Here is a 27,833-nt window from a genome sequence, read left to right as displayed (position 1 = left end):
GTGCTGCTACGATGATCCCAAAGCTGTTCAAAGAGGCTCTGTGCAGAAGACAGCACATTTCCTGAAAATTTACAGTGTGTTGAAATACTAAATCATAAGACATTATCTCAACACTGCTTTGATTCAGGTTGCTTTGACGAGCCGAGAATTGGATGCGAATATATGTGGTTTAAAAGTTACCAAAGTTATTAAAAGGGTATGATCCATTTTACCACTAATATCCCTATCCTAGGACAAAGAACATGAATTTGTGTTCTGGATATGAAACTCTAGAATAAAAAAAAAAAAATCTATACATTTCCAATCTTAACAATACAGCAACTTGGCTGACTGTTTCATTGTGAAGAAGGTTTAAAGCAATGTGTGCATAACTGCTTATTGCCAGGTATTTTCTCTTCCCTCTAAGCCCTCCTGGCTAGTGTTCCATGTGACAGCTTTGCTGAGGAGAAAAATTAACAGCCGGGTGCCTGATGCCTACCATGGACAAAGATGACCACAAGCATCTAACCCTGTAGGTGTGAATACTGTCCCTATGAAAAGCTGGCAGCAACATAACATAACTTAGTTAAATGATGAGCTACATCTCTGAATATGTTTGAGGAAGAATTTATACCATCCAAGAATCCTAAAGGAAGATTTTAACTGAGACGAATTTTAAAAATCTGAGTATGTTAATGCCTCTAAAAGAGAGCTGTTTTCCTAATTACTAAACAAAAAAGTGCATTTCCTAACAGAAATGTAAAAAAAAATATAAAACCTTATTTAATATATATTATATAATGTATATGTTATATATAGGTAAGACAGCTGACAGTTATTTCCAAATCTCCTAAGTTGTTCAATGGATTTGGTTCTCAACACAAAAGATTTAACAAGTATTCTAACAATCACATCACACTTCAAAAAGGATGCTGATTGTTCAGAAAATCCCCCACTTGCAAACTTAGAGGCATTTTAAAGCATCACAGAAATTTGCAAAGGCATCATACATTTGCTGACCATATCCTAATAAAAAACTGTTGAAAGCAGTAGGTTCATTTTTGTCAAATTTCTACATGTGAAAATAAATCAACTTTATGTGTCATTTTGCTATGTTATGTGTTACAGGATAAGGCACTCTCTGAGCCTGCATGGCCTTGCTTGCTGTGTACACATTCACTTAGTCATCAGCCTGTCATGGCAACAAATGAGAGTGCAAAGTATTGCTCTTCACTTTCCCTCAAGATGGAAAAGAAGGGAAAATAAACATTGTATCTGCTTAAATTAGAATGGATAGCCATATATCTCTGAAATAACGAAACCACGTAGTGTTGAGCAGACTTCTGATGTCAGACTTGGAAGGTATGGACATTATAGTTCTGTTTCTGTAAGAATTTATATTAGGAAAGAAGGCCAATAACTACTATTTTCTCCTAATAAAGAGTAACTGACCCTTCACTAGTTAAATACTGAACTAAAGGACAGATTTACAAAACTATTTCAAGTATTCATTATCACAGTGAAAATGGGAGACCAATGCGAGAATGAAGGCTTTGAAAATTCCTTTGATGAAAAAGGCAAGGGTACTAAATCAAAACATATACAAAATGCTTCAACGCATTTCTTTATGTGGTATGAATAGAAAGGTTATCCATAAAAAGTTAGAAAAATTAAGATAAATTATATATTAGTACACCTTCCCAACCACATTTTATATAAAAATTCAGAATAGTGTACTGGTATTTCAATCTACACAATAAAAATGCCTGAACTTGGCAGATATCTTCTATCTGTGCATGTATTTTCTCAGTAGAAGGCTTATTTGTTGCAGTTACTTTTAAAAAGTTTTATTTCCATTATGAACCTTATTGAATCATCAGTAAACCCAGCTGATTGGGACCCACTGTGGCTCCATTCTCAGCTTCTCTATGGCAGTTTGTAGTTTTTCAAAGGCTTTGTCTAGATTGTCGTTTACGATGATCAAATCAAAATAGTGGTTGTATGCTCTTTGAATCCGTGCACTTTCATCCACTGTTTTCTTCAAGTCAGAGTCCTGTCAAAGAGTGTTAAAAGGAAATGTTTCTATCATAATGTGTACTTACTTGCTCAAACACCGATTCAAAGTGAACATGAGAAATGAGGGCGTTGGGACTTTTATGGTGATTTTGATATTAATGCTCAAAATCTAATCTATATAGTGTTAAAAGAGACATTACCACCTGTTCATATCCTAGTCTTTCCAGCAGTGTTCATGTTTGCTTTATAAGTATGCTGTATCTTGTTTCATTGATCTTAGGATAAGATTCCTAATTAAACAACTGCTGACCATAATCTCAGGGTGAAATCTAAGGTAATAAAACAATTATTGCAGGTTTCCAGCCCAACTGTATCATCCTTTTCAAATGATTTTTTTAAATTTGCATGTATGTATTACATCCCTAGAAAAAGAATCCCAGGATTTCCCCTTCTGTGTGTTTTTGTCTTGCTTCTTCATGGTCCATGATGCCAGCTGAGGTTGTCAGTACAATGAAACCAAACTGGTGGGACAGGAGCAGATTATTCTGCCATTTTTGTAGATCTCTGAGTTGTACATCAAATCTGAAGCTCATCACTCCACACTTGTTTAATCTGCTTGTGAGGTTCACAACAATTTTCCCAGCTCTGTGATTATCAATGATCTCAAATTCACCAATGTAACCATGCTTCATCATCACAGTTAGAAACTGGTTAATGACTGGAGCATGGCATAATAAGAACCTGGCATTTACCTCTCCTTTCAGGAGTGTTAATGCTTTTGAGAACATCTGCCAAGACATTCATGTGTACCATTTTGGCGGCACAGAAAGACTGTGGAAAGAGCTCAAAAGATTTTTATCTTGTGGGCTCTGAGATAATGGAAACCATTTTGCAGTGCCTATTAAGCTCAAAGCCAAATCTGCTGCCTATCTCTAGGAAAGAGAATATTAGAAATGTATTTTGAAGACTAACTACAGGCTTCCTACCCCCACCAACACATACGCACATAGTTCTTTAGCTAGCATTGTTTATATTTTGTACACTATTTCTAGTCATTTTGGAATGATGTAGGTAATGAATAAGTAATGGGTTCTGCATGAACAAGTAAAGCTTTTCATTAAATTGCAACTGTTTAGAAATTTCACAGTACTTCTACATGTTCTTCAAATATTTATCGATTTCTATTATAGTGTCTACTATGTTTCATCATCTGTGGATATAACAATGAATAAGATAGAGTGGGTTCCTACCCTCCAGAGGAGGAGACAGACTAAGGGCAAATAAACACAAAAACTTCCAAGTTGTAATGAGTACTATAAAAGAAACCAACCAGAACAAAGAATTTTGAGAATTCTATTTTAGATAGGGGGATTACAAAGATACCGAGTAAATGACATTTAAACTGAGAACTATAGTGGGGGAAAGAGCATCCCAGGCAGAGGAAACAGCAATGCAAAATCCGGGAGGGAAATGACCCTGATATGTTTTAAGATACTGAAAGTCCAGGATGGATAGAGGGACTGAGGGCAGGGTGATACCTTGACATAAGTATGAGCTAGGTAGTGGAGAACTCACATGCAACAGAAAAACGTCGCTGGCTTGTGGTGAAGAAGAGATGGAAATGACGGCAGACTGGAAATATATTTTGGTGATAAAATCATCAAGACTGGCTGACGGGTTGAATGTGAAAAGTGACGAATGAATGAATGAATGGATGGATGAATAAACCAAAACGTAGAAAGAAGCACTTGTAGAAAATGCAGAGTTGGGGAGTAGGAGTAGGGAGAACACAATTTTTTGGGGGGGAGGGGGAGGGGAACACACTGTTCTTTGTACATGTTAAGTTTAAGATGTCTTGGGAGACATCCAAGTGCAGATGTAAGCTAAGTAGAGATGGGTTATGCAAGTCGGAGCTCTGAATTCTGGGTTATCTATAACTAGGAATAATCAGTGTAACAACAGTATATATAAGATAATGAGTTTGGTGAAAACACCAAAAGGGAAGTATAGAGAGAGACATGAGTTCCAAACTAGGCCTGAGGGACACTAATACTTACATTTCAGTTAATATTTTCACTGATCTCTCTATTTGAAACAAAATATCTTTTGTGATAAGATGTGCAAATAGCCTCAATTCAACTTGAAAACAATTATTACCATTACAGTCATTAACAATCTGCTTCCTTTAAGAAAACAGGTTTTTTTTTTTGACAATGACAATCCTGTAACAATAGTGGAGTAGTACATCATTCAGATGGAAAAAAGAATAAAGAATCTCTATATATGGCCATGGAGAATCTCTAAATATATTGGTAAGTGGAAAATGCAGGCAGACTACTGAATATAATAGGTTACTTTTTATGTAAGAAATGAGAGAGGGAGGGTACACATATATATTTGCTTATATTTTAAGAAATTGTGAAAATGACGACCTATGTAGGTGGGAGTGGAGAGGACAGTGAAAAGCTAGATTTTCCTGTTAAGATTTACTTTAGAACTATGAAATGTATAGAATTATACAACAAAATTCAAATAAAAAAAGGACAGTATCTAAAAATCAAAAGCAAAATGAAACAAACCTGTGTTTCAAGTTGATGGTTTAACCATGCAGAAAGGAAATAGTTCAGTAACTTTAAAATAATACCCAATGGGATGTATCTTAGGAACAATTTTTTAAAAGCTTGAAACTTAAAAGTTTTCAATAATCATACTGTTGACAATATCAATATTGATATTGTTACTCGGAAATTATATAGAGTGGGTTCTTAGTTTATATATGTAAAGTAAGAAATAATGTTATCAGGAACCAAGATTTTCAGCATAAGAAAAAAGACAAATATAGAGTCAAAGAAGGTAAGTAAAATAATGGAAAGTTTAAATTGGAATTATCAAACTGAACAAATGATGTGTGTTTTCTAAAAAAGAAAAATGTATTTCTTATATCTGGCCACCGAAAAGCCTGGAAACAATGAGCAACTAAGTTGAGCACACAACTTTAGCACCTATATGGTCTCTATATACCATTTCCCACTAAAAGGAACCAGTTTTTTTAGATGGCTGGCTCCAGGTCTGGGCCAAGAAATGCGTAAGAAAACCTGGAACAGTTTATCTAGCTAGGAAGAAAAGAGTCATCAAAGATTACTGGGCTTGTGTTAAAAAAAACTCAGAAGACAAGCTGAATATTCCCGCAAGCTAAACATAGGCCAATTTAAACATCAAAAAGAGTAGTAACTAAACTAAGTATACAGAGAGGAAGTATTATAAGAGACTTTATTTATTTATTTATTTTTTTAAAGATTTTATTCATTTATTCGACAGAGAGAGACACAGTGAGAGAGGGCACACAAGCAGGGGGAGTGGGAGAAGGAGAAGCAGGCTTCCTGCTGAGCTGGGAGCCCGATGTGGGATTCGATCCCAGGACCCCGGGACCATGACCTGAGCTGAAGGCAGACGCTTAACGACTGAGCCACCCAGGCACCCTACAAGAGACTTTAAAACACAGCAATTTGACTGCATATACGCAGTGAGATAAACCTTAAGGACAAAACAAAACAAAAACAAAAACAAAAAAACAACCCACCAAAAAACTAGTTCATGGTAATCACACCTGGTAGTGTTGGTGTACTTATTCTCAGACTGTTGTATGTGTACTGTGGGATAAAGCGAATGAGCAATTATGTGATATACTAACATTCCCAGTGTTTTTGAGAACTGGGATACTCAGTACTCAGAATGGAGATAAAAGAGGTTAAATAAAAACCTTGTAATTCTGAATTTGAATGGGAAATAGCAGTATGAATTCATGATATGGTTTCCTTCAAACATACAACAGAAAAACATATCCTAGCTCTGTCTACCTGAAAGGTATAGCTAGAAACAATGATCAATCTTGTGACAATGTGCACTCCTAGTATTATGGTCTTAAAATACCATTCACTCTAAAAAGAATCAGAGCTTCTTGAAGCAACAGCTGATATATGGCCTAGAACAGAAAATGTACAAGAGGAGCCCGGAACATCTGTCATACCAGATAGCAAGGAAGCTGAGACTATTGGGCTCATGAAATAAGGTCTCAAGGGCCAACTTGAATAAGCTCCTACTGGTCAAAGATGGGACAATTTGAGCATCAATAAGAATGACCATATCTTCTTCTTTTTTTTTTTTTTTAAACATATAATGTATTATTTGTTTCAGAGGCACAGATCTGTGATTCAAGGAGGGGAAGAATGAAGGGGGGGGAAATCGGAGGAGGAGATGAACCATGAGAGACGATGGACTCTGAAAAACAAACTGAGGGTTCTAGAGGGGAGGGGAGTGGGAGGATGGGTTAGCCTGGTGATGGGTATTAAAGAGGGCATGTTCTGCATGGAGCACTGGGTGTTATATGCAAATAATGAATCATGGAACACTACATTAAAAACTAATGATGTAATTTATGGTGATTAACATAATAATAAAAAAAGAAAAAAAATAAGAATGACCGTAATAGAGTAACCACATCAAAAACTCACATCAGGTGCTCATAATGAAACTAAAAACCAAAGAAAACAAACCTTATTTGATCACCTGTTGCTTCTGGGGGCTCTCAGAACAAATTCTATTATTCTGAAAACTGACCCATCAAAAGGAAAGTATAAGCATATACCCTGACTTTCCTATATGAACTCTACTTCAGAGTAATCAACTAATTGATGAGGAAAAGTTATTTCTTAGAAGAACTCTAGTTTATAAATTCAGAAAGAATGACAAACTTGAGTGTTATCATTTTACAATCCCTAAAAAATAAGTGATCCAGGCAAAGATGAATGAAACTTGCCAAAATCAGTAGGTAAAAAGCTACTGGAGAACTTTACAGATCAGGCTCACAACATTTGAACCCATTGATTAATCTTATCACAAAAAAAGAGAGCCTTTCATATGCCTCATAATGTAACAAGGCAAGAAGTATCAATTATTAATTATTCTTGGGAAAAAAAACCTATATCTGTTCAAGCTTCTATCAGTTCACAGGGAATAGAGGGAAATGACACAATGGGGACAAAATTGGCAAAATCTAGACTGTGAAGCGCTCTATAGGATAACTGACCCAACTTTTTTGTTTGTTTGTTTTGTTTTGTTGTTAGAGCAGGAGCTTGATCTCACGACCCTGAGATCATGATCTGAGCCCAAATCAAGAGTTGAATGCTTAATCAACTGAGCCACCCAGGCGCCCTAACCCATTTTTTTGAACAACTAAATTATAAGGTTACAAGAGAGGGGAGGTGGGGAGTGAGAATTTACAGATTAGAACAAGTAAAGGAATGTTTGCTTCCAGCTAAGATATAGTAACAGATATCAGACTAACCCTCCTACCTGACAATGAAAACATGTGACAAAATGTATGGAACAGTTTTTAAGACCTTGTGCACTGTGCTTAAGGCAACAAAAGACTGATACCTCAGAGAAACAGGAAACAAATGAAGTGAACCCTACAACTACCCCAGCTTATTGTCTTGAAAGACCTTCTAGGCTGCAGTACACAAGGTGGAGCCCAGAAGGAGCCTACCCAACATTCCAAGTTGGCGTATACATATGCCCAGACTTACCAAGTTGTACACTTTCAGTATGTACAGCTTATTATATGTCAATTATCCTCAAGCTGGGGGGGGGAAAGAAATTTAGAAGATCATCAAGTAAATGCAACATGTTGATCTTGTATGGATCCGATTTGAACAAATCAACTGTAAAAAAAAAAATTCTAAATCTTGGAGAAATTCAAATATGGATGGTATACTGATGATATTAAGAAGTTGCTCTTGTTAATTTTTTTGTGTTAATGGTGTTATGGTTATGTTTAGAAAGTCTTTATCTTTTAGAGATAGATAATGAAGTATTTATGGTTGACATATCAAAGATTTGCTTTAAAATAATTCAGGTTAGGGAGGAAGTGAAGGGAGGGCTAATTGAAACAGAAATGGCCACGCATTACTGAACCTAGGTGATGGGAATATGGGAGTTCATTTTTTTCCTCTTGTATGTACTTTAAGTTTCCCATAATGTGAAAAGAGAGAGAGGAAGAACAAGAGAAAACATGTAACAGAAACTAAAAGTCAGAACTAACTACCAGTAGTAAACCTTATGATGAATATGCTTGTTAATGGTCTTGGAGCCCAATTTCCTCACTGATAAAATGAGAGTTGGATTAATATGTGTATTTTAATACTGCTCCATTTCATTTATATAGGGGGAATAAACTTGAGAGAGAGAGAGAGAGAGAGGGAGAGCATTCCCTGCTGAGCACAGACCCTGACGCAGCACTTGATCCCAGGACCCTGAGAATATGACCTGGGCCAAAGGCAGATGCTTAACTGAATGAACCACCCAGGCGTCCCTAAACTCATGTTTTAAAACAAATAAAGTGAACAATGATTTTTAAGTAGAAGTCATACTGTTCCAAATCCTAACTATATCTCATGAATGAATTTTTATTCTGTAATACATCATATAGTGTATTTATTTCATAAATATGATTAGAATTAAACATGCCCAAAAGAAAAAAAAAAAAAATCTTACGAGTAAAATAACATTGTTAGCCTGAAAAGAACTGCTCACCGTCAAAAGCTTAGTAGTGATACCAGCATCCACCACTGCCTTGTGCATGGCACGTAATGTCTCTAGTTCTGGAGCAGCAATAAATACAACATAGGGCATGAACTCGGAAGTCCTCAGCACTTTCAGGGCCTGTGTAGAAGAAGAATTACAAACCAATTTATATGGGATTAGAATTTGAATTATGTTACCCTTTAATTTATAATAAATGTTAACTAATCAAAATCTATCTGCCCTCTCACTAAGCATGAAGGATGTAATTTAATACTTGCCCCCCTCTATCCTTTTGATTCCACACAGTACTTTTCTTTTTTTTTAAAGATTTTATTTATTTATTTGCCAGAGAGAGTGAGAGACAGAAAGAGCACAAGCAGGGGGAGCAGCAGGTAGAGGGAGTGGGAGAGGGAGAAGCAAGCCCCCCGTGGAGCAGGGAGCCTGATGCTGGACTCGATCCCAGGACCCTGGGATCATGACCTGAGCCGAAGGCAGACGCTTAACAACTGAGCCACCCAGGCGTCCCCATACAGTACTTTTCTAAAATAGTGATCCATTAAATGTGTTCTGACCTCAGTCATATTACCCTTTAATCCTCTTGAACAAAGGAAAGTATTGAACTTAAAGATCCAAAAATTATCAAGAATGATGTAAATGCTTTCTATGTTACTTGTAGAATTCTGTTAATATTGAAAAAGCAGAAATAATCTCAGTGTCTATTGAGAGTGGTTATATAAATTAATATACATTTGTACTGTGAAACACTATTCAGTAATTACAAAGAACTAAAAAAGCTCTACAGTAACTGACATGAAAAGATCTTCAAGACATACTGTTTAATGGAAAAAAGCTAAAGAATCTATATAGAATTTTCCTATTTATGTAAAAAAGAAAAATAGGAAACCCATAAAAAATCTAATAAAATTATATAGATTATGTATCTGTATTAAGGCATACTAAAATGACAAAGATATATACCAAAGTATTAATAATTATCTCTGAGTAGGGAGGTTAAGTTGGGTTGAGTGTGGAGGGGTGAGAAAGGGTCAGTGAGAGAGAGGGAATAAGAGTGAAGAGAATGGTGTGTGTGTGTGTGTGTGTGTGTGTGTGTGTGCGCGCGCGCGCGAAGGGGTGTGACTTTCTTTATTCTTTATGTTGTAGCTTTGCTGAAATTTTAAAATCAATATTTCCTAACACATCCATTTATGTTACTTGAACAAGTAAATACTAAACTTTTATCAAGTTCTATTCCTATCCAAACCTCTATTGGTTAATTATTTATTTTTTTAAAGTTTTTATTTATTTATTTATTTGACAGAGACAGAGAGAGAGACAGTAAGAGAGGGAACACAGGCAGGGGGAGTAGGAGAGGGAGGAGCAGGCCTCCCGCGGAGGAGGGAGACTGATGCGGGGCTCCATCCCAGAACCCTGGGATCATGACCTGAGCCACCCAGGCGCCCCCTGTTGGATAATTATTGATCAGAGATTTATTTAAGTAGCTGTGGATGCATAATAAGGTTCTCTATCACCAATAGGTAATAGAAAGAGGCATCCTCACAATCTGAAAATAAAACCAAACAAAAACTTCATAGGAATTACGATTTTAAAAACAGCTTTGGAATCCATGCAGCTTACTTGTGGGTTGACATCCAAAATACAAGTTCGTCCAGTTTGGACAACTTCAAGAATAGAATCGATTTTGGTTCCATAGAGATTTCCTTCATATTCCCCATGTTCCAAATATTTTCCAGCTTTAATATCTGCTTCCATCTCAGACCGTGACACAAATTTATATGCCTGACCATCTTTTTCATCTTCCCTTGGTTTCCGTGAAGTAACTAAAATAATGTTGAGAATTTATACAAAGAGAACACAGGGTATTAAAATTGAGACTAAAATGCACAGGGTAACTTAAGATTTTTCCATTTAGTTTGGGGTTGGCAAATTATGACCTATGGCCAAATCTGGTCTGCTTCTTATTTTTGTAAGTAAAGTATTATTAGACTAGAGCTATGGCACATTTGTTTTATTACCTACGGTTTCATTCATTTTACAATGGTGTAGTAGTTGTGACACAGACCAGATGACCCACAAAGCCTAAAATATTTACTCTGTGGCCCTCGAATTAAAAAGTTTGCTGACCCCTGACCTACAGGAATGTTTTAAGAGGTAGTCCCCAATACACAATTTATATTAAAAAAATGTGCTTTATAAAGTCAGCTTGAAACTTGAACATATATTTACATAGAAACAGTCCTAAATTTAGATTCTTAACTGTGATGAGTCCTACTAAGCGTGGGATACATTGTAAGTGAATATCTTTTCCAGCTGCCACCAGCATTCCCCTTAAGGAATTTACACTTGAACACTTCCTAACTGAACACCCAACAAGTGAGCAAAATTCTCCTATTTGTAGTTGGTATTATCAATCTTCTGAAACATAGTTTTACCCACCAATTATCTATCCCTTTCTCCTCACCCTAACACCAAACCTTCTTCTAGCCTCTTGCTTATTGATATTCTGAAATGTGAACTGTTCTGTTCTGCAACTTGGTGGTGGATCTAGCCACACTTGATGTCATTATGTTCTATTAACTTCCTCTACTCTAACCTAAAGTATTTTTTTTTTCTGAGAGAATAACAGTAAACAGACCAAGTCAAAATTTAAAAGATCATTTTTGTCTGATAGCTTAGTTCTGAGTACTTCCAGAGATATACAACTCCTTTGCAACTTGGGCTAGCATAGGAAAGGAAATTCTCTTTCAAACTGTTGCAAAGATGTAGTTAGGTACTCTACAAATTTGTTAACACTGGCTTGGAAGAAAAAAAGTAATTTGTGTGTGTGTATGTTATTTTATAGTTTAGCCTTAACCATTTTGGCTAGCTCAGATATAAAATCAAATACTTATACATGTAGAATATCTGATGAAATCATTAAGCACATGCAATTAAGAAGTAATCCAGATCAAAAGTTCACAATATTTTGACTATGTGTAATAAGCATAGCACATCAAGAAAACTTTTATAAGAACAGAATGAACTTGAAATTCAAGCTCAATAATAAGAGTCTAATTCATAAATGAGATCATTAGGCACAACAGGACTCCCTTTCTTCTCCTGTTGTTTTGTGGCTCAGCCTTTAGGGTGATCATCCCAGACAACTGTGGAGACCATATATAAAGTAACTAAAGACATTCAAGATGCTATGATGCATTTTCATATTCAAAAATGTGTGATGTCCAGGGTTTCTGAAATTATTCACTAAAGGTGGTATGATAAAATGTCTAAGGCAATTTTAAACTCCCCAAATAAATACATACTAGGACTTGGCTCAATATCTGTGAATATAATTTTAGAAGAGTATGGTTTTTTGGTGAAGCTCTACAGTGAAACCATATATGGGAATGTGCTGCTTGAAATAAATATGTATAGGCACACATATTGCCCCCATCACCACCTCCATGTTGAGGGGATCTTAATTTTTGGCAAAATGTTTTTAGTTTACAAGCAAAAAATTTTAAAAGATTTTATTTATTTATTTATTTAGAGAGAAAGAGTGAGCGTGAATATGAATGGTGGGGGGAGAGGGAGAGAGAAGCTCAAGCAGACTCCGTGCTAAGCGCAGAGCCTGACACAGGACTAGATCCCACAACTTGAGTTGGGATCATGACCTGAGTGAAATTAAGAGTCGGATGCTTAACTGACTGAGCCACCCAAACGTCCCTAGTTTACAAGTGAATTTTAACTACAATCTCATTCTCTAATGAAAACTCAAAGAAAGCAAGGCAAAACAAAAATCAAAACCCAAAAACTATATTGCCATATATTTCCCTTTCCATTCTTAGGACAGAGAAATTAGAATAGGGTAGCTTCACTACAACTCATTTCTTAGGTTTATATGCTAAGCAAATAATGTGATTTCTTAGAATTTAATCATTATGGCAAAATTCTAAATTGTTATAGCTCTTCAAATTATGAGGAAACAACAAAGTAACTTTTTTTATTAATTAAACTCAAGACATCAATGTTAAAAAGCAAACTTGATTCATAAGGTAGCCTATCCCCCTGGATTAATAATTTTTTCTATTTTAGGATCATTTAATAATATATAAAGGAAAATCTATTTAAGATTTGATTTGAGAGAGAGAAAGAACAGAAAGAGCACAAGGAGGGGAGAGGGGCAAAGAGAAAGGGAAAAGCAGCCTCCAAGCTGAGCAGGGAGCCAGACATGGGGCTGGATCCCAGGACCCCAGGACCATGACCCAAGCTGAAGGCAGACACTTAACTGACTGAGCCACCCAGGAGACACAAGAAAAATCCATTTAACACAATGCCAGCATTTACCTCCTCCTTATGAGACTGACTTCCTTATTCATACCACCTGACAATACGCAGCACACTACTATGTATCAGGAATTAGGCAAACCTGTCATACTTTTGCAGTGTTTCTTTTTTGTGTTGATTCTGTGACTTAATCAAAAAAAAGCTAGATGCTACATAAATGTGAATAATTTAAAGAGAAGTAAAACACACCTACATTATATGAAGAAGTGAGAGTTACCCTGATGTATGGATATACCTAAATCTTTCTATATAAAAATTCAGATTTGAATCCTCACTAAAATATTTATTTACTGCTGAAAGGGAAAACAGCGTTATCTTTCTAGAAATTAATTTGGCACTAAGAAATCAAGAAACTGAGACATCTATATATATTTTTTGATCTAATAATTTCATATTTGAGATTTATATATACACACACTTCATCATCTCTGATAACAAACATAACTATCCAAATCATGTAAATAGGCAATAACACTATACTTATATGCCGGAATATTAAGAAGTTATTAACTTTTTTAAAAGGTTTATCATGATAAAATTGATCATTTTAACCATTTTTAAGTACACAATTCAGTGGCATTAAGTACATTCATATCGTTGTGCAACATCACCACTATCCATTTCCAGACCTTTTCATCATCCCAAACTGAAACTCTGTGTCCATTAAACACTGACTTCCCATTACACTCTCTCCTAGGCCCTGGTAACCACTACTCCACTTTCTGTCTCTATGAATTTTATTATTCTAGGTACCTCATATAAATGGAATTGTACAATATCTGTCCTTTTGTGTCTAGCTTATTTCATTCAGCATAATGTTTTCAAGGTTCATCCATATTATAGCATGGATCAGAATTTCATTCTTTAAGGTTGAATAATATTCCACTGCCTGTACATACAACTTAGTTTACCCATTTATGCACTGATGGACATTTGAACTATTTCTATCTTTTTGGCTATTGTAAATAATGCTATGAATATTCATTTACAAATATCTTAGTCCCTGCTTTCAATTCTTTTGGGTATATACCTATAAGTTGAATTGCTAGATCATATGTAATGCTGTGTTTATTTTTCTGAGGAACTGCTATACTGTTTTCCATAGAAGTATACCATTTTACATTCCCATCAGTAATATACAAGTGTGCTACTATCTCTACATCTATTTTTTTAAATGTATAATCTCAGGGTGCCTGGGTGGCTCAGTCATTAAGTGTCTGCCTTCGGCTCAGGTCATGATCCCAGGGTCCTGGGATACAGCCCCGCATCAGGCTCCCTGCTCTGCGGGGAGCCTGCTTCTCCCTCTCCCACTCCCTCTGCTTGTGTTCCCTCTCTCACTGTCTCTCTCTGTGTCAAATAAATAGATAAAAAATCTTAAAAAAAAAAAAATGTATAATCTCCTAATGGGTATAAAGTTTTGATTTGCATTTCCCTAATGATCAGTGATGTTCAGAATCTTTTTATCTGCTTATTGGCCATTTGTAGATCTTCTTTGGAGAAATGTCTGTTCAAGTTCTTCGCCCATTTCTGAATTGGGTTGTTTGTTTTATTGTTGTTGTAGGATTAATATTTACATAAAACATATGACAATGACTTGTGAAGAAAAAGCTCATGATATAATGTTCATTCATTTATTCATCAAATATTTCTTGGGTATATCCTATGTGCCAGACCCTATTCTAGATTCTGGGTCTACAGAAGTACAAAAGACAGCAGCTCTCTGTTCTCGTGGGACATATTCTTGAATGTGGAAATAGGTGAGTAGTCAAATAAAAAATAAGAATTTAAGTGCTAAAACATAACCACTAGGTAGTGGGAAGGCTACTTTAGATGGAATGGTCAGTAAAGGCCTCTGAGAAGGTGAGATCTGAATAAAAAGAAAAATTCAAGCATCTGAAGATCTGGAAGGCAGAGTGTTCCACACTGAGGGACCAACAAGAACAAAAAGGTGTGAAGGATAAGTTTGAGGAATCTGAAGAAAAGAAAGACCAGTGTGTTAAGTAGGAGAAAAACTATGGAAATTTTTATATGAATAATATGGTCATAATTCTATAATTACAAGTTTTTTAATTGTGTTCCTTGTATTTATAAACAGAACACTGAATAAGGTTTTTTTTTTCTTTTTTCTTTTTGCAGTCTCACAGTAACCCTCAAGTCCCAAGTAGAAGCTAAAATGCCAAGGATTTATAGCCTCCTCTTTCAGAGTTTACTAAAAAGTGGCCAACTCGGTCCTAGGATCATCTGTCCACCTACCTCTATCTTATATATACTCGGAAAGGAGTCACTGAGGTTATGAATTGTAGGTTCAGGGCAGAATGCTTTATTTTCTTTTCCTCTACCCCATGGTAAAATGATTCTCCCTGATGAATTCTGAAAACCCATGATGACATATTGTGGCAGTGGGGTGATTTGTACTCCCACTGTTTGGCAAAGCAAGAATGAGTTTCCTGTGGGGGGTGTGTGTGTGTGTCTGTGTTTGTGTATTCAAAAGATAGCCTGGCTGAACTGTACTGAAGGTATCCTGCACAGAAAGACAGAATGAAGGGTAGAGAACCAAGCAAAAGAGAATGTGAAGTATGGGATTGGAGCTTGGCATTGGTCTCAAGGGGACAGCTGGAAATCATAATACCCTGGCCAGGGAGTGGCAAAGTATGGAGATCTCTACAGAGTCTCCAAAGAACCTACAAATAAGCCTCAATGAAGAGACAGTATTTGGACATTTGTCACATAAAGAACTCCAGTCTCCAAAAGGCAAGATTTTACATGACAGCCCTTGATCCCCACTTCTTCCTGCCCTGACCCTGAAAACCAGAAGTAGCAGAGCAGGATGTGAAGGGAGAGTAATAAAACAAACTATACTCTTCCCCTCACAATATAGGTCCTAAGCCAAGGATCAGGAATGAGTTGTGAGGAAGGGAGAAACAGTGAACTGGATGCAACACTGAAGTTTTGAATTGGAGTAGCCTTTTTTTTTTTTTTTTAAACACCCAAAATAAAGTCTTATTTAGCAAAATGACACAGTTCTTATAACTGAAAGTGACTGGAAAGTTACAGAATCTTCTAGGGGACTGAGGGAAAAGTAGAGGGAAAGAAGATGTGACAGAGCATGGATGAAGTCAGCGGTTAGATGAAAATAAAAGTCTTTCCTGTTTGTACTCCCAAAGAGCTCAGCCATCCAACAAACCACTTAGTTATATACTTGCCAGAAACAAATTAATCAAATAACCTAACTGCAAGGATACTAGGAAATGAATACGTAGTCAATGTAAGAAAGGATTTTAGTGGCCTGGTAGCTGTTTCCCCAAATTCAAGAAAAGATTTTAAATTAATGAATTATTGATGGATGCTAAAACAATTGGGTAGAAGTTTGTTGAGGAGAATACTTACACAGTTTCAAAGTATCTTTGAACAGATTACTTATTAATGACAAACAGAAGAAAAGTTACCTTTTACAGTGAAGAAATCTATCAGACATGCCCTAAATCAATAATCAAAGTTAACATCATCAGTAATGGGACAAACTGACAAGATGGACCTACTATGTAATGTTCAGAGAAGGATAAAACATGATTTATATTTTTCTAATAATGCATGACCTGAACCTAATCATGGGGAAACAATCAGGTAAACCCATGGTGAGGGACATTTACTTTAAGTGGATAAAATACTCCAACTAAAAGGCAGAGACTGGCAGGATGGATTTAAACAAAAAACCATGACCCATGACGGCTGTCCCCAAAAGACACATTTCAGATTCAAAGGCATCAGCAGGTTGAAAGTAAAAGGACTAAAAAATACCCCATATAAACAGACCTGGAGTGGCTATACATATATCACATAAAATAAACTTAAAGACAAAAACGTTACTAGAGACAAAGGAGTGTCAATCCATCAAAAAGATTTAAAAAAATACAAATTTAGATGCATCTACTAACAGAATTCCCAAAACACATGCTGCAAAAACTGATTGAAGGGAGAAATAACTAAGTCAACAATAATATTTGGAGACTTCAATACCACACTTTCAAATAATGGATAGAACAAATAGGCAGGAGATCAACAAGGAAATAAAAGGTTGAACAATACTATAAACCAACTAGACCTAAGAGACATCTGTAGAAGACTCCACCCAATGATAGCATAATACCCATCCTTTCCAAGTATACCTGGAACATTCTCCCAAATGGACCATACCTGAGGTTATAAAGAAAGTCTCAATGAGTTTTAAAAAAGTATAATCATACAATGTTCTCTGACCACAATGGAATGAACTGGAAATCAGTAACAGAAGAAATGTGGGAAATGCAAAAATATGTGGAAATAAAACAATATGCTCTTAAACAACCAATGGGTCAAATAGGAAATCACAAATGTAATTAGAAAATGCTTTGAGATGAATGAAAACAAAGACACAATACCAAAAATTATGAGATGTAGCTAAAGCAGTTGTTTTTAGGGAACTTTATAGCTGCAAATGCCTATTAAAAATGAAGCTCTCAATCCAATAACCAAACATTCCACCTAAATAAAACGGAAAAATAGCAAACTAAACCCAGAGAAAGAAGGAAATAATAAGGACTATAACAGAAATTAATTAAACAGAGAACAGAAAACCAATATAGGAAATCAACAAAAGCAAATGTTGGTTTCTTGAAAGAACACCAAAATTGACAAATCTTTAGGGAGACTGACCAAGAAAAGAAGAGAGAGGACTCAAATTACTAAAATCAGAAATAAAAGAAGGGATATTCCCATGGGTGCTGCAGAAATTCTGAAACCCATTAAAAAGAAACAGAAAGCCTTAGAAGACTTACAACAAATAACAAGATTAAATCAATAATCAAAACCTCCTACAAAAATAACCCTGGGATCAAATGGCTTCAAGAGGGGGTAAACTCTATGAAACATTTAAAGAAGAATTAACATCAATCCTTTACAAACTCTTCCAAAAAATCGAAGTGAAAGGAACACTTCCCAATTCAGTCCATAAGTCCAGTATTACCACGATTATCAACATTAGCAACATCATAAGAAATGAAATCTATGGACCAGTATCTCTTATGAATATAGCTGCACAAATACTCAACAAAATACTAGCAAACTGATTCTAGAAGCATATAAAAAGGATCATACACCACAGCTAAATGGGATTTACCACAGGAACACAATGAATGTAAAAGAATAAAAAACAAAAAATCATGTTATCTCAATAAACAAAGAAAAAAAACATTTGGTAAAATACAGTACCTTCTCATGATAAAAGTCAATGAACTAGGAGTAGAAGAGAATTTCTCCAACCTAATGAAGGTTATCTACAAAAAACTCACAGTTAACATCATACTTAGTGATGAAAGACTGAACAGTATCTCTCTAAGATCATGAACAAGACAAGGATGTCCACTTTTGCCACTTCCACACTGCAGTGGAGATTCTACTCAGGGCAGTTAGACAAGAAAAAGAAATAAATGGCACCCAGTTTAAAGGAATAAGGAAAACTGTCTCTATTTGCAGGTAACATGATCTTGTGTATGGAAAATCCTGAGAAATTTGCAAAAAAATTACAACAAATAAATGAGTTCAGCAAGGTTAAAGGATACAAGATTAATGCACAAAAATCAGGTGTATTTCGGGGCGCTTGGGTGGCTCAGTCAGTTAAGTGTCTGCCTTCAGCTCAGGTCACGATCCCAGGGTCCTGGGATTGAGCCCTGCATCTGGCTCCTTGCTCAGCAGGGAACCTGCTTCTTTCTCTCCTCCCCGCTCAGGCTCTCTCTCTCTCTCTCTCTCTCAAATAATAAAATAAAAAAAATCTTTAAAAAAAATAAATCAGGTGTATTTCTATACACTTGTAATGTGAAAAGGAAATTAGGAAAATTTAAATACTTAGGAATAAATTTGATAAAAAAAGCATACGACTTGTACACTGAAAACTACAAATATTACTGAAGGAAATTAAGGAAGAATAAGCTATAAAGTGTTAGAGAGTTATGGATCAGAATAGGACTACTTTATCCCCAGAACACTGAAAAGATTTAGGACTTTGAAGCAAGGAACTAAAAACTGGAGGTGGGGGTATAATTATGCATACGGAGCAAGTTAATCTATACCTTCTCCCTCTTCATCTTGTTAGAGAACAGACTCAGCAGGGGGGATATCTGAAAACTTTTCTCTGGAAAATTTAACGGCTCCCCCCAAAAATATTTTATGCCAACTTTTTGGCTCCTCCAACAAAACAGCTGTCTCCTTGCCATCTCATAAAATAAAGCTCAGCCAGTTGCCAAGACCTGCTCAAGTACACGGGGCTTCCAACCAGTTTTAACACTTAAGCAGGGATGTACAGCCAAGGATCAGTACATAAAAGAAAAAAATCCTCTAGCATAAAAGGGAAAACACAAACATACCATAAACAGAAAAAGTAACCCAGAGGAAAGCAGAGGTAATTCAGCTATAGATAAAACTGAAAAAAACACCAAAACACTATTTACTATTCTTGGAGATATATAAAATATAGCCCCCATAAACAAACAGAAAAAAACTGGAAAGTAAGATTACTCATGGTAAAACATTGATGGAAGAGAAAATAAAGAACTCAATGTAATCTTTTAAAGAGTAGAATAAAAAGATAAAGGGATAGACAACATGATTAAAAGAGAGAGAGAGAGAGAGACATTGAGAAGATGAATCCAGGATGCTCAACATCCAGCCAACAGAGATTCTAGAAAAAGTGAACAGAGAGAACATGGAGAAATCATCCAAGAAATAATAATTTTCCAGAATTGAGGGACAATGAATCTCTAGTCTGAAGAGCCCACTGATCATCAGCACAATGAATAAAAAAAGATGTACATGAAGGCACATCATTATTAAATTTCAAAATACTGAAAAACAACAAAATGAAACAAACAAAAGACGCTGAATTTCTGTGAAAGAAAAATAAGGTCACGTATGAAAGAACAAAGATTACAAAGGCACTTGCCTCAACAGAACTGGATTCAAGAGTAACATCTTTTGAGTTTTACAATCTTGAATTTCTATTCTTGGTCAAGCAATCAAATATAGGACAGAAAATATACATCTTCAAATACAAAGATAAATAAATTATATCTCATACACCATTTCTTGTGATGTTACAAGAGGCTATTTCCAGCATAACAAGGTTGCTGTCAACCCAGGAGAACAACAAAGGGAAACACTCCCATGTTAACAGTGGGGCAGCCAGAACAGAGAGCGTCTTGTCCTCACTGAAGCAGGAAGATCTATGGTTCTGAGACAGAGGTCTCCAAGAAAATAAACACAACTTACTGGATGAGTCTTTGGTTTAAAATAAAATTATACACATACACATATAAAATTAAGGTAAAGACAGGAAGAAAAAAGGAACTCCATCAATTGCTAGATGGAAGGAGAGGGAGAAGCTGTTCAAGAAAGTAAAATTCAATGAACTGAAACTAGACTTATTTTTATATTGGGAAGAGAGTCAGGAAGTCAACAGATAAGCTTACACTGGATAAAGCAAGAAACTGCAGAATGATGACATTAATAAGAAATATGGAAGACCACCAAACTAAAGAGCAACAAACATGAAAAGCAACTGTTTCTGGTAAGTAGGCCAAAGGTGGGGTACAGCAATATAGGCAGTTAATTTTTCTTTTTCTTTTTTTAATTTATTTATTTGACACAGAGAGATACAGCGAGAGAGGGAACACAAGCAGGGGGAGTGGGAGAGGGAGAAGCAGGCTTCCCGTGGAGCAGGGAGCCCGGTTGGGGCTTGATCCCAGCACTCTGGGATCATGACCTGAGCCGAAGGCAGACGCTTAACGACTGAGCCACCCAGGTGCCCCGGCAGTTAATTTTTCTATTACATATCTTTAAGAACTACTTGATTAAAGTACTGTACATGTATTAACTTGATAAAAATGAGAAACAAAATACTTTAAAATACTTAGGTCACAGTGAGATTTTTTTAGCTATTTAACCAGTATTTGTCTGAATTTAGTGACTTACAGTGCCTACAATGGAATCCAAGGCCTTACTCTGAAGGGATTACAAATAGCACATGGTTACTACTCTCCCAACCAATCCATAAAAATTTCAGCAATGAGATTACTCACTGAAAATTAAACCTCAAAACATACTAGATGTTTTGAGAAACTCTAAAATTTATCTAGAAGAGATGGAATGACATTAGGCTAAGAATTAACTCAGAACAGCTTAATGGCATTAATATACCTAAAGAAATACTGTTAATCAAAAGGGGGCTTGGTCAGCAATAGAAGCACAGAAAGGGGTTATAAAGACAATGCTGGCTATGTATATTAGTCCTTATAACAAGTCTATGACATCATCTAACTCCTTGATGTGATTCCATTCTTATCAAGCACACTTCTGACATCATTATTTAATTTTCCATATAAATATGCAAATAGGGAAAGAATGCAAAGATCATAAAATGAATGTTTGGTTAATTTAATGGTTATACTTCTCATCAGTATTATTTTTATTTTATATGTCAACCTTTGTGACTTTGAGTAATGCTGCCTGCTCAGGAAGATGAATTGCTGTTGATGTGCTATCAAAAATCAGGTTAATGACCTGTACAAAATTCACAAAGGGATGGCCACACTGAGGGGTCTTAGGATCCAGCAGGTCTCCCTCTTTTCTTTACACGAAAATGGGTAAACAAACAAACAAACAAAAAAACACTCTTCAGATGAACAGTTGTACAAGAAAATACAAAGTTAATGCTGATTTTGCCACAACCCCTAACACTTGCATTTATTTATTTATTTATTTATTTTTAAAAAATGATTTTATTTACTTATTTGGCAGAGAGAGAGAGAGAGCACAAGTAGGCAGAGCAGCAGGCAGAAGGAGAGGGAGAAGCAGGCTCTCCACTGAGCAAGGAGCCCGATGCGGGACTCGATCCCAGAACCCTGGGATCACGACCTAAGCCGAAGCCAGCTGCTTAACTGACTGAGCCACCCAGGCGCCCCATAACACTTGCATTTAACAAACATTTCTGGACTAGAGTTTGGAGAAGCAACTGCCACCGGGCAGCAAGCCAACAGGGCTACAGCACTATTTCAAGACAGCTGTAGAGTCACTGAGTTCCTCAGTATCTTCTGCTTGTTCATTTCCACTGGCATAATCAAAAATTATTTGGGAACAAAAATAATAATCTGCCTCACCCTACTCTTTGATGCCGTTTAAACAGCAAAGAGAGAAAACTTACATGGCACTGTAGTTCCAAATCTAGTGGGATTCAACACTATGAACCTGTTTTTCAAACTTCTTCGTCCCACACCTTGAGCTCCTATCAATACCAATGTTTTTCTCTGGAAGGGAGGCATTTTGGCTACCTCCTCGTATATTTGGATTTCATGACGATCAAATTCTAAATGTAAAAGGAAATGGAAAGTCGTCATATTCAGTTATCTTTTAGATGGATGAAAAACCTCTGCAATTCTGTTCAATAAGGGCTTGGTTGTCTGACAGGTAAATACCACTTGAATTGTACTCACTATCGGATTTGTTTTTATAAATTTGGTGAAGTACAATAAACTATTTTTTATCTTGATTTAAACATCTGCTTCCATCCATTTGCCCTTAAAAATTTGTCTAAGCTAGAAAATGCCTGTGCTTTATCATATAGTCTATCCATTAAAACCTTTCTTACCAATTCACCAGTAAAAATAATTACTTTAATATATATAATCAAACTGCAAATTACCTTATGTAATTTGTACAGCCAACTAGTGTGTATCAGATATAAAAGACGGTAGTATACCTAGTGTGGCTGCTTAAATAAGTCCCACAGAATGAGTATGCCCTTCCAATAATATAAATGAATAAATCCTGTGTGTTGACTCAGCAAATACCAGTTTGATTAATAAAATGCATACAAACATACTGACAATTAAATTTTAAGATTATGAATTTATGTATAAAATGTTGGAGCCAAACTATTTTCAGTCAAAACACATTCCAAAATTAAATCTTAGTCAATGAGAAAATTATAAGTTTTCTATTTTGCAAGAAAGCTATACAGACATATATTTAATGACTAATAAGGCCAAAGGGGATTTGAAATAGTGTATTACCTGTTATTAGGGTTATAACTCTAAATCTCCAGTAATAACACTCCTTCCTTAGGTTATTATCTGAAGAGCAACTCTTTCTTTGCATAATTTCTCCACAGAAGATTAAACCAATATTAAAGGAGAGTCTATTTTCCCCTTATTTTATTATTATTATTATTAAATATTATTTCCTTTATAGTGTGCTATTTAGTTTATAACCAGGGTAAGAGGCAGCTCTGAAGTCTAGAAAGTACTTTAAAATTGTCAATTCCTTTCAGAAGGCCTTCTCAAAGAGCTGCATTTCATGCCTATCAGCCTCTAGAACTGAAAAGAATAACTATGGTAGCTGTCATATTTATCTTTCTTTAAGTCTATAAGATTTAAGACAGAATCCTACTAGAACAGACTAAGATTTGTTTGGTCCAGTACTATTTTCCCAAAAGTATCATGGACAATGTTAAGGTAGAATATAGTTGTCCTTAATCATAACTCTTTTAGTATCTTCCTAAAGGCACTTCTTTAGAAATGATACATAAATTGTCATCAAAGTTCTCTGAATAAATATTTTTAATAACATAGTTCTTTCATTAATATAAGCATAAATCCTAACCAATCATTTTATTGTAAACTATACTCATAAATAAAACCCTCTGGTGACAGTATGAGTATATACAATATCAAAATTAAAATAATGTCTTCATATTATATTGTACCATGTGTTCAAGTGACAGCCCCTTACAATTGGGTATTAATATGAATTGCTTTCATTTAAAATTATATATTTAGAGTTTATGCCACATTAATTAATGATATAAAGCTACCTCACTTGGACTTTTCAAAAAGTATTTAAAACATACCTGCATTTCTGGTTGTGAGATACATCATCTTTTTCTTTTTTTTGCTACTTATCGTTCCACAAAAAGGTCCTGAAGGGTGACAAGACAAATGTAAGTTAAAACAGTATGTCAGAATATGATAAAAACTGCCCTGTGGTATTCTATAGGGGTGGGAGAATTACCTTTCCAGTGTTGTGTCCTACAAAGCAGAAGGGGGCAGGAGTGAGTTGAGCCACTAAATTCTGATACTATACCAGCAGGTGGCAGACAGGGATCAAAAAGTTTACTTTTGAGAGCGATACAACAAAGTAGATGGGATGGATTAATTTTAGATATAGTTTAAATAAATTCATTTGCTGATTCAGATGAAAGAGGAAAAGAAAGGTGACCACAAAGGACTACTTGTTACACATTGTGTTGAGCTCATCACCTGAATTGTCCCAGTCTCTTCTAACAAATGCCTTTCTCTTCTCTTCCAGGAACTGGCTTGGAATGAGACCAGCGCTTCCTCCCTCTTTTACATGGCTAGCCTAGAATCAAATTAATGAATTATATATCTCAGTGATCAAAATTTGAGACCTTATCTTAATAAGTAGGACAATAGCAATAGTCAGTAGAAATATATCACATGTGCTCTTCAAAACTGACCTTGAGATTTCAATTCATGGTGCTGTCAGTTAAGATATTTAAACACTTTAGCACTAAGGAATCAATTGGCACCTAATCAATCTGCCATCTGGTATCAAAATTTTGGGACCAAAACGCAAAGTATAGGATCTTTAAATTACTACAACTTTTTATTTATAATGCTAAGTAAGTCAAAGAACAGAAAGGATAAATACTATTTCATGTGTTAAAAGGACATTTCATTAGCACCCGTAGTAAGGTATTTACTATCAACCTTAATCCTACTAGAGAGACAGAATCTGAATATCCTAAGTTTAAAATAGGTATAACTACATCTACTGTCAAGAAACTAAGTTTTGACAGAGAAAGACATGTATCATATGACCTCACTGATATGAGGAATTCTTAATCTCAGGAAACAAACTGAGGGTTGCTGGAGTGGGGGGTGGGGTGGGAGGGATGGGGTGACTGGGTGATGGACACTGGGGAGGGTATGTGTTCTGGTAAGCGCTGTGAACTGTGCAAGACTGTTGAATCTCAGATCTGTACCTCTGAAACAAATAATGCAATATATGTTAAGAAAGAAAAAAAGAAGAAGAAGAATGTAGCAGGAGGGGAAGAATGAAGGGGGGGAAATCGGAGGGGGAGAAGAACCATGAGAGACGATGGACTCTGAAAAACAAACTGAGGGTTCTAGAGGGGAGGGGGTTGGGAGGATGGGTTAGCCTGGTGATGGGTATTGAGGAGGGCACGTTCTGCATGGAGCACTGGGTGTTATGCACAAACAATGAATCATGGAACACTATATCTAAAACTACTGATGTAATGTAGGGGGATTAACATAACAATAAAAAAATTAAAAAAAAAAAAAAAAAAAAAAAGAAACTAAGTTTTGAAATCCAAGAAAGTGCTATTTCAAAATAGTGGCTAAAGAAAAGGCTGCTAGTGGCTTATCCCACAAAGTTAGGGTTTTTTATATTTACAGCTAGCACTGAAAAATCTGGTATCATTTTTAGCCATTAAAATCCTAAAAAATAGAATTAAAGTAACATCACCAAATGCAGGAGGAGACTGAAATAATGGTGACAGGATGAGCAGACGACATTCACAGAAAGGGGTAAAAAAAAAATTTTCCTGGAAAAGTTCAATGAAGGAAACAGCCACAGAGTTTTTTGATGAGAGTTCTAGGAAGTTCAGTGGAAACGTCTAGAGATCATGGATTCTTTTTAATTTACCTATGTTTTAGTTCTCTCACTGCATAATGTACTTGTACATAATAATGTCTTAATTTAAATTTAAGGACATTAGCAGGACTATTCTTATCCTTGTTATTCATTCCCCCCTTAGAAGTCAATATAACTTAAGAGAGCTAATCTGAGTTACTAATATCTCCATTTAATTTAGAGTTTAGTGCTAGGTCCTGGGTCCTTTCCTCATACACCTTGGTTTTTTTTTTTTAATTTTTATTGTTATGTTAATCACCATACATTACATCATTAAGTTTTTGATGTAGTGTTCCATGATTCATTGTCTGTGTATAACACCCAATGCTCCATGCAGAACGTGCCCTCTTTAATACCCATCACCAGGCTAACCCATCCTCCCACCCTCTCTCCTCTAGAACCCTCAATTTGTTTTTTAGAGTCCATAGTCTCTCATGGTTCGTCTCCCCCTCCGATTTCCCCCCCTTCATTCATTCCTCTCCTGCTATCTTCTTCTTCTTTTTTTTTTTTTTAACATATAATGTATTATTTGTTTCAGAGGTATAAATCTGTGATTCAACAGTCTTGCACAATTCACAGCGCTCACCATAGCACATACCCTCCCCAATGTCTATCACCCAGCCACCCCATCCCTCCCACCCCCCACCATACACCTTGCTTTTTAATGAGACTCTTCTTCTGACGGTTTAAGGGATTTTAGACTTTCCAATTTGTCAGTTTCTCCAGCTCTGAATACTGTGGGTATTAGACAGTGTAAACAATGACAAAATCAGACTTAATTCTGCTGCTAGAGAGTTCTGAAGGCTGTATTAGGGGAAAGGAAAAAGAACACGATCGCAGAGATCTTTAGAAAATGAAGTGGGGGAAAATATGGTGATAACACACATCCCTTTCCATATACACAGATTTCAATCCAAGACCAACTAACACTAATCATAAAGCAAACCTTCATTTCTCAGTAACTGAGGAGAGGTAGGTAAACAGATTGAAGAGCTTATGAAATCATGTTTTATTTGCCATGAATGTACATAGAGGGCGAGGAGACAAGAGAGAAAGACACTACTACACACACAGTTAAAGACTTCTAGTTAAACAACAACAAACACTGAGAAGGGATGACCCCAAGTGAGTTGTTCTTGCCCAACACCGTATTGTACTACAGTCACTCATGTGGAAGAACCAACTGTTCTAATCCCTGAACCAATGGAATACCTCCACAGGCTAGTTAATTCTGCATTTATTAACAGCTACTCACAAATTCCCTCTCAATTTGATCTCCTGTCCACAAAATTAGCAGCCATGAAGCAGGAGCTGTTCATGCACGAAAAATCATTGGAACAAATGCTAATACCTTCTTCCTGAATATTCAGATATTGGCCAGATCTAAGATTGAAAATAAAAAAGCAGTTGAGGAAATTATGAGAAGCATACTAACCTGCCACCAGTTTGGATCTTCTCTGTTCACAATTTGAAGAATTTCTCCTTTTGAAAACTTCAATCCTGCTTCTTTGCAGGGTATCAGGTTATCATTGTATGGATTATAATCAAAATGACATTTCACAAACACCTAAAACACATAGCACAATTTAAAGTAGTATAGATGTATCATTTGTCACTAGATTTTTGAAATCTTTGTCAAATCACTGTGATTTAATTGTAATTGACAATTTATTTAGTACTTCAACTAAGCACATTTTCCCACTCAAATAAAAATCAATTATTACACATTAATAATTTGGCATCAGAAAAGAAAATAAATATTAGTACAATTAAAATTTTGTTTCTATTTTAATATCTAATCTTAAACCAACAGTTTGACAATCATTTTACTCCATCATTCTTATACTTTCCCCCATCTTTTCACATGATTTTCTAACTAACGCTGCATAATTTTTATTCAATTAAATGCCACTTTCTGATTAATACCCAGAAACAATATATGCAGCTGATTGAAGGCATATATTTCAGATATAACAGGACTTTTTTTGGGGGGGGGTACTTTTTGAAAGAGCCCAGAAACCAAAATTAAACAATGAAAGTTCATGTTGAATTCAGATCTGAAATATATTTAGTAACTAAAAAAATAAATAAATAAAAAATAAAAACCCAATTTTCATCACTGGTAATATATTTTTTATGATCACACAGAT

The 27,833-nt window shown here is 35.7% G+C and overlaps 1 protein-coding gene and 1 pseudogene across 7 annotated transcripts in view; both read right to left on the bottom strand.

The window, feature by feature from the left end:
- Nucleotides 1-1,810: 1,810 nt before the first annotated feature.
- The window catches only part of PALS2 (protein associated with LIN7 2, MAGUK p55 family member), a 125,493-nt gene continuing 99,470 nt past the window's right edge, over nucleotides 1,811-27,833 (bottom strand). For all 7 annotated transcript variants that reach the window (XM_036097198.2, XM_036097204.2, XM_036097196.2 and 4 more), the window contains 7 exons: nucleotides 27,119-27,250; nucleotides 24,264-24,363; nucleotides 23,855-23,923; nucleotides 22,151-22,312; nucleotides 10,213-10,415; nucleotides 8,587-8,715; nucleotides 1,811-2,032 (listed from right to left, as the gene is read on the bottom strand). In XM_036097198.2, the coding sequence (XP_035953091.1) occupies nucleotides 1,856-2,032; nucleotides 8,587-8,715; nucleotides 10,213-10,415; nucleotides 22,151-22,312; nucleotides 23,855-23,923; nucleotides 24,264-24,363; nucleotides 27,119-27,250 (972 nt within the window). In that variant the 3' untranslated portion in view covers nucleotides 1,811-1,855. The remainder of the gene's footprint in view (nucleotides 2,033-8,586; nucleotides 8,716-10,212; nucleotides 10,416-22,150; nucleotides 22,313-23,854; nucleotides 23,924-24,263; nucleotides 24,364-27,118; nucleotides 27,251-27,833) is intronic.
- LOC118538914 (small ribosomal subunit protein uS8 pseudogene) lies at nucleotides 2,263-2,811 on the bottom strand (annotated as a pseudogene).

Source organism: Halichoerus grypus, chromosome 12 (genome assembly GCF_964656455.1).
Source record: "Halichoerus grypus chromosome 12, mHalGry1.hap1.1, whole genome shotgun sequence".
Taxonomy (NCBI): domain Eukaryota; kingdom Metazoa; phylum Chordata; class Mammalia; order Carnivora; family Phocidae; genus Halichoerus; species Halichoerus grypus.
Note: the sequence above shows the minus strand (reverse complement) of the source record. Positions and strands in the feature narration are given on the sequence as shown.